The sequence below is a fragment of the Schistocerca nitens genome, chromosome 9 (genome assembly GCF_023898315.1).
Source record: "Schistocerca nitens isolate TAMUIC-IGC-003100 chromosome 9, iqSchNite1.1, whole genome shotgun sequence".
NCBI classification, from domain to species: domain Eukaryota; kingdom Metazoa; phylum Arthropoda; class Insecta; order Orthoptera; family Acrididae; genus Schistocerca; species Schistocerca nitens.
Window position 1 is genome coordinate 159,755,348 of NC_064622.1, and position 15,976 is coordinate 159,771,323.

At 44.9% G+C, this 15,976-nt stretch overlaps 1 protein-coding gene across 1 annotated transcript; it reads left to right on the top strand.

Moving 5' to 3' along the window:
• The first annotated feature begins 1,125 nt into the window (after positions 1-1,125).
• On the top strand, positions 1,126-15,213 carry LOC126204410 (uncharacterized). The gene is made up of 4 exons (XM_049938787.1): positions 1,126-1,214; positions 10,381-10,482; positions 13,949-14,072; positions 15,092-15,213. The coding sequence occupies exons 1-4, from the start codon at positions 1,132-1,134 to the stop codon at positions 15,095-15,097; spliced, it is 315 nt and encodes a 104-aa protein (XP_049794744.1). The 5' UTR covers positions 1,126-1,131; the 3' UTR covers positions 15,098-15,213.
• The last annotated feature ends 763 nt before the right edge of the window (positions 15,214-15,976 follow it).

The window sequence follows — 15,976 nt, forward strand, 5'->3', positions numbered from 1 at the left end:
TCCTTACACGAGGCATCACAACAACGTTTCACCAGGCAACGCCGGTCAACTGCTGTTTGTGTATGAGAGACTGGTTGGAAATTTGCCTCATGTCAGCACGTTGTAGGTGTCACCACCATCGCCAACCTTGTGTGAATGCTCTGAAAAGCTAATCATTTGCATATCACAGCATCTTCTTCCTGTCGGTTAAATTTTGCGTCTGTAGCACGTCATCTTCGTGGTGTAGCAATTTTAATGGCCAGTAGTGTAGAAATAAGAGTCAATACATAGACTTACCGTCAGTCATTTTTCACACCTGCAGCCCGCGAGTGGAGCAGGGAATGGGAGGATTACTTATTTGTACCTAAAGTACCTTCCGTCATACATCGTTAGGTGTAGTACGAAAATGGTTCAAATGGCTCTGAGCACTATGGGACTTAACATCTATGGTCATCAGTCCCCTAGAACTTAGAACTACTTAAACCTAACTAACCTAAGGACAGCACACAACACCCAGTCATCACGAGGCAGAGAAAATCCCTGACCCCGCCGGGAATCGAACCCGGGAACCCGGGCGTGGGAAGCGAGAACGCTACCGCACGACCACGAGCTGCGGACTAGGTGTAGTACGATGTAGATGTAGATTCACCAGAGAATCCTGTATTACTACCTTTTAGTTGACTCTGTAGATATTCACCATGTGTTGTGATTTTCTCTTTCCAATTCAACGACAAGTTCTACTTGTTTTCTTAGAGTTTCACCATATGTGGACCTACAGTCGCCACAATCGATCGTAATTTTTCACATTCACCTGAAATAGAGACTGTAGTAGTAAAACATGGTTGTGCTCTCCTTTTATTGCAAATTAAAATTAATACCATAGTTTGCAGATGTTATCAATCATGAATTACTGTGAGTGGCGAGACCCATGGAGAAATAGTTTAGGTCCCATTCCCTAGAGGTCGCCGCACAAGATGTGCCTGTGCAGGCCACGCTTTTAGAGACTTTATTGGGTCAGAGTGCAGCCGTTTAGACAAGGGAAGCTCATCGACCAAATGGATTGGCAGGCGGTCCCATCTGGCAGCAGCAGCCCGTGCCGGGTATATAAGCGGATCTCAGCGCAGCCTGTCAGTCAGTCCTGCAGGTTCCACCATGGCATCCAACACCGTGCTCTGTGCCCTTCTTGTCGCTTTGGTAGCGGCACTCTGCAGTGGTGAGGCTGACGTCTCCAGCAGGTGAGCTTTCTAGGGGGGTTGTAAACGGCTCTCAGACTCCACTTGTCCCACAGTGGCCCTTAGTTTCTTAAGAGTTCAGTCTTGAGGCTGTAACCGCTCCACTACCCTGCCCAAAGGTTCTACATCTACATCTCACAGCCACCGTACAGTATGTGCTGATGGGTATGTCGCGTATCACTATCGATTCCCCGTCTCTTCAAGTCCGGTCGTGTACGGAGCTCGGAAATAACAGTCATTGACGCATCGAATCTAATTTCTATACCTACATCTAAATTTATACTTCGCCAGCCAACATAGAATGCATCGTAGAGGGTATCTCGTACTACAGTTGATTATTCCCTTTGCAGAACTACTCGCAAATGGAGCGAGGGGAGAACGACTGCCTATATGCACCCGTTTAAGCCCTGACGTCTCTTATCTTGTCCTGGAGGTCCTTAAGAGAGATGTACGTTAATGGCCGTCGGATCGTTCTCCAGTCTGTCGTAAATGCCGGCTCTATAAACTTTCTCAAAAGTGTTTCTCGAAAAGAAGGCTTTCATTTCCTCACAGATTCTCATTCGAGTTCAGGAAGCATCTTTGTAATGTGATGGATCCCACCGGTAACAAATGCAGCAGTACGTTTCTGAAATGCTGCTATGTCTTCCTTTAATCAGTCCTAGTGGGGGTCCCAGATAGTGGAGCAGTACTTCAGAACTGGTCGCACAAGGTTTCTGTATACTGCATTCTTTATCGATGAGCTGCACTTTGCTAGATTCTTCCGGGGTCGACCATTCGCCTCCCCTACAACCAAACTTACATACCCATTACATTTCACGTCGCTTTGCAACGTTACGTCTATATACTTATGCTGTATTGTGCTCTACTTCAAATTTACATTAACATTTTTCCTACACATTTTTAGAAACTTTCCTTTCATTAATTTTACTTTGACGGCCTCTTCGTGAGATATAGTAGGAAGGAAAATTTGCCTTTAGCCTACTAAGAATGCACACTCTCAGAATTTCAACAGTAAACCACTGCGTGATACACAATACCTATGGCTGCGTCTGACACTCGAGATGCACGAGCAACCACGTGACGCTTTCACGTTCGTGGAACAAACCCGTGATGGAACGTACTGCCCTTTTTTGCGTGTTCGGCTTATTCTATCAATCACATCTGGTAAGAGTCCCAAACCGTGCAACAGCAATCCAGTATCAGCCAACCAGTGTTTTGTAAGATAGCTTTCCCGTAGGTTGCCCACACTTTGTGACGATTCTTCCAGTGAACCGTTGTGGTAGTTTTCCTTTACATCACTCCGTCCGCATACTCTGAGATATTTAATGGGTGGGACTATCTTCGGTGATTGCTCGGCAACCGTTTAAGAAGACAAAAATCTATCTCTGTGCCTATCTGCATGCAACGAATTGTATTTATGTTGAGCTTCAACTGCTACTCCCTGATTTAAGTGCAGAGCCTTTGGAGGCCTCACCTTTTAGTCCGTCCGACCCCGGTTGCTGAGTGGCGCCGGCACGGTAGCACAGCGTGTTTCGTCAGAGGGTTAGCCGCTCTCTGAAATAAACAAACTGAGTTACTGGATCAACGACGAACCTAAACGGATGTCTTACGACGTCCGCCCTGAGCAGATGCAATGAACGAAAACGAACAAAATGAGAAAAGTGGTCAGCGCGACAGAATGTCAATCCTAAGGGCCCGGGTTCGATTCCCAGCTGGGTCGGAGTTTTTCTACGCTCAGGGATTGGGTGTTGTCCTGATCATCATCATTTCATCCTCATCTACGCGCAAGTCGCCGAAGTGGCGTCAAATCGGAAGAGTAGCACCCGGCGAACGGTCTACCCGACGGGAGGCCCTGGTCACACGACAGTTATATTTTAACTTTTAGTCTGAGGCTTTTCATGGAGTTAGATTAGATTAGATTAGTTTTTCGTTCCATAGATCCATGCTGAGGAGATCCTCGTGGATGTGGAACATGTAAATTTTTTTTGAGCTGAAATAACAATACTAATAGTATGAATATGTACAATACATCATTTGTTTCTATTAAAAAATTCGTCAGTGGAATAGAAGGAGTTGGCCACTAGTACGTCTTTCAGGCTCCTTTTAAACTGATCTTTATTTGTAACTAAATTTTTTTATGTTTGCTGGAAAATTATTGAAGATGAGTGTTCCTGAGTAGTGGACCCCTTTTTGAACTAAAGTAAGTGCTTTTAAGTCCTTGTGCAGATAATTTTTCTTCCTGGTATTGTATGTATGAACTGAGCTGTTTGTTGGAAAAAGAGATATATTAGTTAGGACAAATTTCATTCAGGCCGCGCGGGATTGGCTCAAATGGTTCAAACGGCTCTGAGCACTATGCGACTTAACTTCTGAGGTCATCAGTCTCCTAGAACTTAGAACTAATTAAACCTAACTAAACTAAGGACAGCACACACATCCATGCCCGAGGCAGGATTCGAACCTGGTCGCTCGGTTCCAGACTGTAGCGCCTAGAACAGCACGACCACTCCGGCCGGTTCGCGCGGGATTAGCCGAGCGATCTACGGGCGCTGCAGTCATGGACTGTGGGGCTGGTCCGGGCGGAGGTTCGAGTCCTCCCTCGGGCATGGGTGTGTGTGTTTGTCCTTGGGATACTTTAGGTTAAGTAGTGTGTAAGCTTAGGTACTGATGATCTTAGCAGTCAAGTCGCATAAGATTTCACACACATTTCTAAAAATTTTTTTTCATTAAGGAGTAAATATAATGAGAGGCATTAGTTAGTATACCGAGTTCTTCGAAGAGGTTTCTATAGGCCTCCACAAATAATACGTATTACACGCTTTTGGACTCTGAAAAATTTAGTTTGACTTGAAGAGTTACCCCAAAATATTATACCATATGACATTATGGAATGATAGTAGCCAAAGTATGCAAGCTTTTTCATTTTTATGCCGCCTACGTCTGCTAACACTCGAATTGCAAATACAGATTTGTTAAGGCGTTTCTGCAGTTCTGTGTTGTGCTGCTCCCAACTTAATTTATTATCAAGTTGTAATCCCAGGAATTTAAGACTGTCAACCTCTTCTATCTGCATTTCTTCATACTTTATGCATATGCTGGGTGGTAACCTCTTACAGGTTCTGAATTGCATATAGTGAGTCTTTTCGAAGTTAAATGTCACTGTGTTGGCTTGAAACCATTTATTACTATCCATGAAAATATCATTAGCAGATCTTTCTGGAACTACACTCGACATACTACACTCCTAGAAATGGAAAAAAGAACACATTGACACCGGTGTGTCAGACCCACCATACTTGCTCCGGACACTGCGAGAGGGCTGTACAAGCAATGATCACACGCACGGCACAGCGGACACACCAGGAACCGCGGTGTTGGCCGTCGAATGGCGCTAGCTGCGCAGCATTTGTGCACCGCCGCCGTCAGTGTCAGCCAGTTTGCCGTGGCATACGGAGCTCCATCGCAGTCTTTAACACTGGTAGCATGCCGCGACAGCGTGGACGTGAACCGTATGTGCAGTTGACGGACTTTGAGCGAGGGCGTATAGTGGGCATGCGGGAGGCCGGGTGGACGTACCGCCGAATTGCTCAACACGTGGGGCGTGAGGTCTCCACAGTACATCGATGTTGTCGCCAGTGGTCGGCGGAAGGTGCACGTGCCCGTCGACCTGGGACCGGACCGCAGCGACGCACGGATGCACGCCAAGACCGTAGGATCCTACGCAGTGCCGTAGGGGACCGCACCGCCACTTCCCAGCAAATTAGGGACACTGTTGCTCCTGGGGTATCGGCGAGGACCATTCGCAACCGTCTCCATGAAGCTGGGCTACGGTCCCGCACACCGTTAGGCCGTCTTCCGCTCACGCCCCAACATCGTGCAGCCCGCCTCCAGTGGTTTCGCGACAGGCGTGAATGGAGGGACGAATGGAGACGTGTCGTCTTCAGCGATGATAGTCGCTTCTGCCTTGGTGCCAATGATGGTCGTATGCGTTTTTGGCGCCGTGGAGGTGAGCGCCACAATCAGGACCGCATACGACCGAGGCACACAGGGCCAACACCCGGCATCATGGTGTGGGGAGCGATCTCCTACACTGGCCGTACACCACTGGTGATCGTCGAGGGGACACTGAATAGTGCACGGTACATCCAAACCGTCATCGAACCCATCGTTCTACCATTCCTAGACTGGCAAGGGAACTTGCTGTTCCAACAGGACAATGCACGTCCGCATGTATCCCGTGCCACCCAACGTGCTCTAGAAGGTGTAAGTCAACTACCCTGGCCAGCAAGATCTCCGGATCTGTCCCCCATTGAGCATGTTTGGGACTGGATGAAGCGTCGTCTCACGCGGTCTGCACGTCCAGCACGAACGCTGGTCCAACTGAGGCGCCAGGTGGAAATGGCATGGCAAGCCGTTCCACAGGACTACATCCAGCATCTCTACGATCGTCTCCATGGGAGAATAGCAGCCTGCATTGCTGCGAAAGGTGGATATACACTGTACTAGTGCCGACATTGTGCATGCTCTGTTGCCTGTGTCTATGTGCCTGTGGTTCTGTCAGTGTGATGATGTGATGTATCTGACCCCAGGAATGTGTCAATAAAGTTTCCCCTTCCTGGGACAATGAATTCACGGTGTTCTTATTTCAATTTCCAGGAGTGTATTTATTGCAATACTGGTGTCATATGCAAACAAAACGAACTCTGCTGCTGGCAGTGTGACTTATGAGAAATCATTAATGTAATTGTTTCTTCTTGTGCCAGAAGTGTTCAGTTGACAAAGCATGTGCTACTTATTCACCAAAACCAGCCCGATTCAGCCACACGAGCTTCAGTCATATGTGATGACCGATGTCATCTCTGTGCCAAAGACGTTCAGCACCTTCGATTTGGGTAGAACCTGCTGCAGGCAGATACGCTACTCATCTCGAATAACACTAAGAGAACCTCCAAGCTCCACGGAGCCCTGCTATCCATGGATCACCATAAACAATACCGCATACCCTTACTTTATGACACAGTAGGGAGAGACCTTGAATTTAATCCATGACACTGGCCTAAAGACTGGTGATCGGGAACTTCAGGCCACCACCTCTTCTCTTCTTGCCGGTCAAATACTGGTAATGTAAGTTTTCCATCACCAGGATTCCAACCGGACTATCCCCGATTCGAGCGCCACCCACAGGCATGAATTAGCAGCCTTGGTTACGGAGGTGCGTAAAGTGGTTGAAACACAAAAACAGCTAAATATGGATGACGACAAAGAGACCGACTCGTGTTTTCTGGACATCCTGTGCTACGTTTTCAGCAGCTCCCTTCAGTGACACAAATCCCAGACCTCGTACCTTCGCAATCAGCTCAGGCGGTATTCGTCTGCCGGCCGCTGGTGGCCGAGCGGTTCTAGGCGCTTCAGTCTGGAACCGCGCGACCGCTACGGTCGCAGGTTCGAATCCTGCCTCGGACATGGACGTGTGTGCTGTCCTTAGGTTAACTAGGTTTAAGTAGTTCTAAGTTCTAGGGGACTGATGACCTCAGCAGTTAAGTCCCATAGTGCTCAGACCCATTTGAACCATTTGGTATTAGTCTAAACTTTACAGGAACACTGTCGTTGGAGCGTATCTGCACATGGAGCAGAAAAAATAAAATGAAAGGAAATGAACAACCGGAAGTTCTACAAGGAACTGCAGTGAACAATACACTGAAGTGTCGAGAATCATGGGATACATGCTGATTTTTCGCGGTGTAGTGCATCAACTCGACGTAGGATGGACTCAACAAGTGTTTGTAAGTCCCCACAGAAGAACTGAGCCATGCTGCATCTGTAGCCGTCCATAATAGCGAAACTGTTGCCGGTGCACCCCCAATGTTGTGCGCGAACAGGACTCTCGATTACGTCCCACAGATGTTCGATGGGATTCATATCGCATGATCTGTGTGGCCAAATCATTCGCTCGAATTGTCCAGATATTCTTCAAACCTTTGATAATGATCGAAGCAGAAGAAATGAAAAGTTTTGCTGCGGCCGGGATTCGAACCCGGGTATTCCTACTGACTAAGCAGAAATGTTAACCCTTACACTACCGCAGGACGAGGGTGAACATTGCTGCATGAACTACCTAAGGTGAGTGCCCTCCCAAACAAACTTCAATTCATTTTTCCCTTACATATTGTCATCTTCAAATCAATCGCGAAGAACTGTGGCCTGTTGGCTTGGATCATCGTCATCCATAATTGGAGTCCATGAATAGTTGCAAATGGGGCCCAAGTAGCCGAACATAACCATTTCCTGTCAATAATCGGATCAGGTGGACCATAGGAGCCAGTTCATTCCATATTAACACGGCCCACACCATTATGGAGCCCCCAACAGCTCGCATAGTATCTTCTTAATAACTAGTTCCGTGGCTTCGTGGCGCCACACTCGAATCCTATGATAAACTTTTACCAAATGAAAACGGGGTATCTGATCAGGTCACGGTTTTACGTTCGTCTACGCTTCACCCGACGTACTTAGGAGCATAGAAGAGGCGCTGCAGCCGACGTCGTGTTATTACCAAAAGCACTCGCATAGGCCGTCGGCTTCCACAACCCATTAAAGCCACGTTTCGCCGCACTGTCCTAACGGATACGTTCGTTATACGTCCCACATTGATTACTACCGTTATTTCAGGCAGTATTGCTTCTCTGTCAGCATTTACAACCATAGGAAAATGCCACTGCTCCCGGTTTTTAAGTGACGGCTGTCGGCTACTGCGTTGTCCATGGTGAGAGATAATGCCTGAAATCCGGTATTCTCGGCACATTCTTTGCACTGTGGATTCGGGGTATTGAATTCGCTAACGATTTCCGAAACGGAATGTCCCGTGAGTCTAGGTCCAACTATAATTCCGCGTTGAAAGTCTATTAATTTCAGTCGTGGGGCCATAACCGCTTTGTAAACATTTTCACCTGAATCACGTGAGTACAAATCACAGCCCCACCAGTGCACTGCCCTTTTATACCTTGTGTACGCGTTACTACTGCCATCTCTATTTGCGCATATCGATATCCCACGACTTTTGTCACCTCAGTATATTATTTCGGCAGAGTGTAAGTCGAGCATTTTGCGGAAGTTTATTTACAAATTCAGCCACAATGTAATTTTCATGACGGTAGACAGTGAACAAGTAACAAAAGTAAATTTAAGTGCAGACAATTTAGCGTGTTTGAAGTAAGTATAGACATTTATTGGAATTGCGACTTTGAGTTCTACCAGTAAACTTGTACTCTGCTACTGTAAACTATTTACAAACTGAAGGTGACGATTTAGGATACAGAAAAACGAGTGACTCGACACTGCGATTAAGGGACTGGAGAAGGTTCAAATCAAATGTGTGTGAATTTCTAAGGGACCAAACTCCTTAGGTCATTGGTCCCTAAACTTACACACTACTTAAACTGACAAACTAACTTATGCGAAGAACAACACACACACTCGTGCCAGAGGGAGGACTCGAACCTCCGGCGGGAGGAGCCGCGCAGTCCGTGACATGACGCCTCAAACCGTGCGGCCACTTCGCGCGGCACTGGAGAAGGGACGGAGAGCCCCGACTGAACGTCCTAATTGAATTTCTGGAGGGCTGTTCAAATGGTTCAAATGCCTCTGAGCACTATGGGACTTAACATCTGAGGTCATGAGTCCCCTAGAACGTAGAACTACTTAAACCTAACCAACCTAAGGACATCACACACATCCATACCCGAGGCAGGATTCGAACCTGCGACCGTAGGAATCGCGCGGTTCCAGACTGAAGCGCCTAGAACCGCTCGACCACATCGGTCGGCTCTGGAGGGCTGTCTAGATCACTCTAAGTGAACGTTTTTTTCATATCCCCTTCTCACTTGAGTCGAGCTAGGGTTCCATAATGACCTCTACATGTACATCTACATACATACTCCGCAATCCACCATACGGTGCGTGGCGGAGGGTACCTCGTACCACAACTAGCATCATCTCTCCCTGTTCCACTCCCAAACATAACAAGGGAAAAATGACTGCCTATATGCCTCTATACGAGCCCTAATCTCTCTTATCTTATCTTTGTGGTCTTTCCGCGAAATGTAAGTTGGCGGCAGTCAAATTGTACTGCAGTCAGCCTCAAATGCTGGTTCTCTAATTTCCTCAGTAGCGATTCACGGAAAGAACGCCTCCTTTCCTCTACAGACTCCCACCCGAGTTCCTGAAGCATTTCCGTGACACTCGCGTGATGATCAAACCTACCAGTAGCAAATCTAGCAGCCCGCCTCTGAATTGCTTCTATGTCCTCCCTCAATCCGACCTGATAGCGATCCCAAACGCTCGAGCAGTACTCAAGTACCTCGATATCGACGGTACTGATTCTCGCAAGTAATAGAATACGTGAGGAGCATGTCTTGTAACTACTATGAGATATTAAGCTCATTTACTATTCGTTTTTGAAATTTTCCAGGCGTTAGTACCTTTAATGAAGAACTTTGCCATATCCTCTCTATGTCACATTCTGGGGAAACGAACCTTCCAATAGTTCTTATTGAATTCGAAAACCACCTTATTTTTACCAATTTTATTAGATTTTGTCGTGCAACCTTTTGCATGAGACATTCTCAGATTGACTGCTGCTTTAAATTATGAGAAAATGACGACATAACCTGCAGCAGCGAGAAAATAATCTTAAGGACAGTAAATCAACTCATTGTTTTACAACGAGGCGTAACACTGTATCCTATGTCTATTGTTATGTCTGAGAAAACAGTAGAAATTTCGAAATTTGTGGTGAGGTCTTATGGGACAAAGCTGCTGAGCCTACACACTACTTAATCTAACTTAAACCAATTTACGCTATGGACAACACACACACACACACATGCCAAAGGGAGAACTCGAGCCTCCGACGGGGGGAGCCGCACGGATCGTGACAACACGCCTCAGCATTTCACCACTGGTGACTGAGATGTCCCTTGTTTCTATCTATCTCCCTATCAATCTTTTCTTCTTTTTCTGCTACTGGAACAAGCGTTTTACGCGTACCAAGCAATATACAGACTGTGTGTTAGCAAATTACGCCGTGTGACGCTGATTACGCCTTTCTCTAAATTGAGTGTAAGTCATTATTCAAAGACACGCATCACATTCTTGTACCTTTTGTTCGCAGGCAGAAGCGCCCTTTTACGGACCAGCGCCTTGCTGAGTACCTGACGCTGTTGGCTCTGGAAGCGATGGGCCACACCACCCCTCTGCCAGACCCGACGATAGTGTGAGTACAGCACCTGACTCTCACTCTGCGTCAACGATTTCACAGTAGTTCGTCACCAGACTTTTACTTGTTTTTATACTGCTGACATACATAAATACAGGGTGGCGCACGAAGTGTGTTACCATTTTGTTTTTCAATATAAACTTTATTGTCAATACAATCTGAAAGGAACGTATACTACAATGAAGAGCCGTCCATGGAGATTGGTTCTAACTCAGCACATGCTCAATATGTCCAACATTTCGTTTCCTGACTTCCTTCAAACGAACAATGAAGTTATTGATTACCCTAGGCACATGTCTTCCGTAATTTCACTGCAAGCTTGAAGAATAAGTCTTCTGAGTTCCATTAAATCTCGTGGACGTTTCGGGAAAATTTTTTCCTTTAGGTACCCCCAAAGAAATAAGTCACATGGATTGAGGTCTGGACTATTGGGGGGGCCAATTTTGTCCGTCATAGAAGCGACCTGGAAACATGAGTCAAATGATCCGCATATCGAAATGCTCGTCTAAAAACTCCAACACAGTGTTTGCAGTATGTGGCCTTGCTCCATCTTGCATGAACCACTGCGTGTTGAAGGGAAAGGCAGTAGCAAGAAGCTGTGGAATGAAGCTATTGCGAAGCAAGCTCAAATAACGCTCGCTGTTCACAGTTTCTTCAAAGAAAAAGGGTCCAATTGCTGCCCACGCTGTAATCCTCGGAGCATAATGTTGTCGTTCATGAAGCATTGTGGGTTTTCAGTGGCCCAAAAGCGTACATTTTGTTTGTTAACCAGACGGTCTAAATGGAAATGCGCCTCGTCTGAAAACCAAACGTTGTTGAGAGTTTCTTCCCTATCCTCCGCCCACTGATCAAACAGTTGTCTCTGCTGCTTCATCCGTGAGCTTCTGTGCACAGGTCATCTTGTATGGGTACATATGGAGGTCACTTTTAAGAATGCGTTGAACGGAGCGTCTGGATATTCCCAGTTGCACTGCTGCTTTTCTACACGATTTCCCGGGACTTCTCTGTACAGCAACTCGTACCGCTTCAATATTCTACGGCGAACAGACAGGCTTAGGCCGAGGTCGCTTCGCTTCCAATACTGTTCCTTCCTGTACAAATTTATCGTACAACCTGTGGATGGTCTTATTGCAAGGGACCCATCGTGTGTTAAACTGTTGTCGAAAACGCCTCTGAGTCACAAGAAGGCTTTTCGTTTCATGAAAAAGTAACACAATTGCCGATCGTTGCTGTGCCGCTAATCTTCCAGTGTCAGCCATCGCTGCTTACTAGTCTCCAAGCGGCAGTATCGTGAATTACACGTCATTTCGTAATTCATTGGTTTTCCCAAGCTCTGCTGGTACTGCTGTAGAGATCCCAGCGAGATATCTAATGTGCGTCGTAAATTGTGAAAGAAACAATTGGTAACACATTTCGTGCGCCACCCTGTATATGAGTGTAGGAAACAAGCATACAGAAATGTCCATTTCGGATTAAAATTACCGCTAACGACAAGTAAAAAGGCATCGACTACTACAAATATATGGTTTTCTCTTTTCAATTTCTACAGACTGCTAAATGTAGCTAGGAATAAGCAACGAAGGAATTATTGCGAACCCTGTTTCAAACATTTTTGGGAGCTGACATGCGGTGAGTTAACTTGTGACATTAGGATAATAATTCCTTCATGCTCGACTCGCACATGAAGCGCATATAGAATCATCTCTTAAATACCCGTGTGTGCTGTAAGGGGTTTGCGCTTATCTTTACGGACCCTAGAAAAACGATAAATAGCGTATCTTCGTGTATGTCTAGATCCATTCCGGAGAACTGGTTTTTGAAACTTCCTAGGCAGTCTGTATAGGTCATTGACACCTATCGTCAAATGCCTACCTCTACAGGCTCTACAGTAATTCTGCGACGTTCCTCTGAAAGACAAACAATCGTGGCCATTCGTGCTGTCCTCCTTTGTATTTGTTCAGTGTCCTCTGTCAGTCCTATTGGATACGTGTCTTACACACTTGAGCAAAAGTCTAGGACGAGTTAAATATTTTGTGTGTAGGCTAATTTGAAGACCGTATGCATTGTCTCAGTATCCTAATAATGAACAGATTTCTGGCAATGGCTTCCTACGACTGATCGTATGTGATCATTCAGTTTAATATCCGAAAGAATTGTTACGTCCTGCCATTTGTATGAGCTGACTGTTTGCAACTGTGGCTCACTGTAATTTCAGTCATAGGCTGCTACCACGTTTCCCGTGTTTTTAAGTGCACACCTTCATGTTTCTAATTTAAAGCAAATAGCCAATAATATTTATGGAATATTCTTTCGGTCCTTGGAGGAACATCCACATATTAATAACTTGAGTAAAAACTATTAATGTTCCACAATAATATTTATTAGTTCGATATGAACCGGCTTTCGGCTTCTTCGGTCATCGTCAGACAGTCCACACAACTTCAGCGAGAATTCGTAGCGTGTTCAGCAAACACGAACATGCTCTGAATGAATTTCATTCATATGATCAACAATAAAGGAACTAAAGGGAGAAAATTAACATGAGTAATGAAACTGTTTTTGGTCATGAAGGACCAGGTCAGTATTCTTTGGTGTCTATTAATGGCTAGACTCACCCTTCTTAAAGTAGCAGCCAGTTATTATTTCTCTCGCCATTAGCTAATAAGCTTATTATAACTGTTCCACAAACACACTCCATAAACTTCTCCCTTGCCCTCCTTTTATTCGGTCTGTTTGTCACGTCCACCTGTTTGTCCGTATGACATAGGAGTCTGTGTTACAACTCACTTGTAGAGCATTCCTGTCTTATACTCTCACAAGGTTTTAATATTTGAATATACTGTAATATAAGATCTACTTGTTCAGAGTCTCTTTAGGTATAACACGCCTGCGTCTTGTATCGATGTAATCATAAAATGTCATACATATCTTTGTGCAGCTTTCTTTGTACAGCTATGAATTTTCACTGAAGTTGTGTGGACTATATGTTTAGCATTAAGTTATCTGATGATGGCTTAAGAAGCCGAAAGCCAGTTCATAACGAACTAATAAATATTATTGTGGAACATTAATACTTTGTGTTCAAGTGCTTAAGAAGTTGCCAGCTTTAGCAACACTATGAAAGCGTATCAAGATATAACTATTGTATCATCTGCAAAACGAGAAAGGTTACTGTTAATTTTATCTGCCAGAACAAAAAAACTGGCTCTGAGCACTATGGGACTTAACATCTGTGGTCATCAGTCCCCTAGAACTTAGAACTACTTAAACCTAACTAACCTAAGGACATCACACACATCCATGCCCGAGGCAGGATTCGAACCTGCGACCGTAGAAGTCACGCGGTTCCGGACTGTGCGCCTAGAACCGCTAGACCACCGCGGCCGGCTCTGCCAGAACATTAATATACGTTTGACGCACATGCTATTCATAGATATACTGACGTTTCCATAATTCTTTTCAGAGGCCGCAAACGTTCCTTTTCGTCCGACGTGTGGAGACTGGTGAACGAAGCGGACTTGCCCGTTGAAGAATACGTTTCCATGCCCGGGGACTCGTCCATGAGGAGACACCTGCGTCCGCTACAGGTAAGTCATGCACGTGTCACACCCTAGTACCACAAAGATTCTGCGTCAGTCATTTTCCTATTTAATGTGTAAGGATAGAGCTGCGACTATGGATCACAATTCGTTGTTGCTGTACTCTTTGTTATTAGTTGATGAATCACACATTCGCTAGTTCGCTGGTATTCTGACATACATTCACACCGTACTCCTCAACGGATGCAGATCAGGCGGGTTTTATCAGCACCTAGCCTCCAATCTCGGACATTCGCTGGCAAGCGGCAATAACCTTTCCTCATGTACCTGCTAGCATGTGGAGAAGTTGAATGACTCCCATTGTGTACGCCAATAATTCTATATTGCAAGCACAGTTCTATAAACAAAATCGAGGTTTCTTTGAGACTTGCCACCAATGCAGCACTAAAGTAACATCCTTTTCAGCACCTTAATAAAATAGTAATAGGTCTCGTTTTATTTCAGACCCCATCTGTACGTAAAGTAATGTTAAATTCTTATTTGTGTCCTTTTCAAGTCGTCTAATAGACTATAACGATAATATCCATTCGGACGACATCTTTTAGGGACTATCCAATATTACTTTACGCTTAGATCGGCACTGCAACATTAGTGTTTCTGGCTTTTACCGCCCACTGTGATACGTCCACGGACTAACCGCAGCGGTTTTTTCAGTAAAAGGTAAACTTCGACTGCACTGTATCACATTATTCGTTTTCGCCCTAAACATGCAACTCCCTCTAGTAACATCACTACAGTTCGGCACAGAACGTGGAACTCTTATTTGTCTCCTCTACCAACGAATTATTAGATCGTCTGTTAACTTCGTTAAGGCGGACACTGACAGAAAAAAAATAAAAATTTACAGCAAGAGCGACAGAGTAATCTCACATCCTAGGACTCATTGCGCTGCTGTGGTCCCGTAAGATTCAGGTGTGTTCTGTCTTATTAATACCAACAATAGAAAATGTAGAAACATCAAAGTATTTTCGTTAATTGACTTCCCCGATTATTGCTTTTTTTTCCAGATATGAGGCGGTGGATGGAGCAAAACCGTTAAGATCTTAGCTGGAGATCTACCGCACATTTGAGGAAAATTTCATACCACCAGAAATCTGTGCTTTAATTTTTTCTATGGTCTAACGTACTCATAAATTGTGACTGTTACGGAACTTGGCAACAATAAAATAAAATTCAAAACAAAAAAGTCTTCTTTTTCGTTTCAACTCCTTTATTCATTTTACTCTAACACGATTTATAATTAAGGCAATAATTTTGTTACAAGCACACTCTTTGTACCACTACAAGACACTTTAGTCGTCTTGCAAACAAGATTTTGAACGATGAGAGAGGAATGTCTAAAGACATTTCACTACGGAGCTTAAGGGACTAATCAACACTAATTGGATTTAAAGGACGTTACAGTTAACTTAGTTACAACTACATGACTACAACAACATTGTAAGCGGACCGTGATACAGGTATTGGTATGATTCAGAAAAGTGTGGAGATTGCATGGTGAATTACCGTGACCACTGCAGTGAGAGTCGTTCTAACAATAGGCAAAAGCAAACGTTGTGCACAGTCAGATAACTCCTTCACTTTGCAGCCACATTAAAAATGACGAGTTAAAAATTTGCTGACAGACGAGACTTCGGTAGTTAATGAACTAAAATTCAATCAGTTTTCTCTGAGAGTACTGACTGACTGACTCAGTTTGAGTTTGCTCTAGCCTTCCCTCCCTTTTATTCCTGATCCCGCAGGTATCTGGATTCGATGACGAGAGAGGCACATGGTCGTATTTTGTCACGTTTTAACAATTACTCACAACTGTGCAGATGTAATTACGTGTTTCAAGTTGAGTGGACGAATTGATATACGAATTTAATGAATTAATTTTACATCCACCCTAT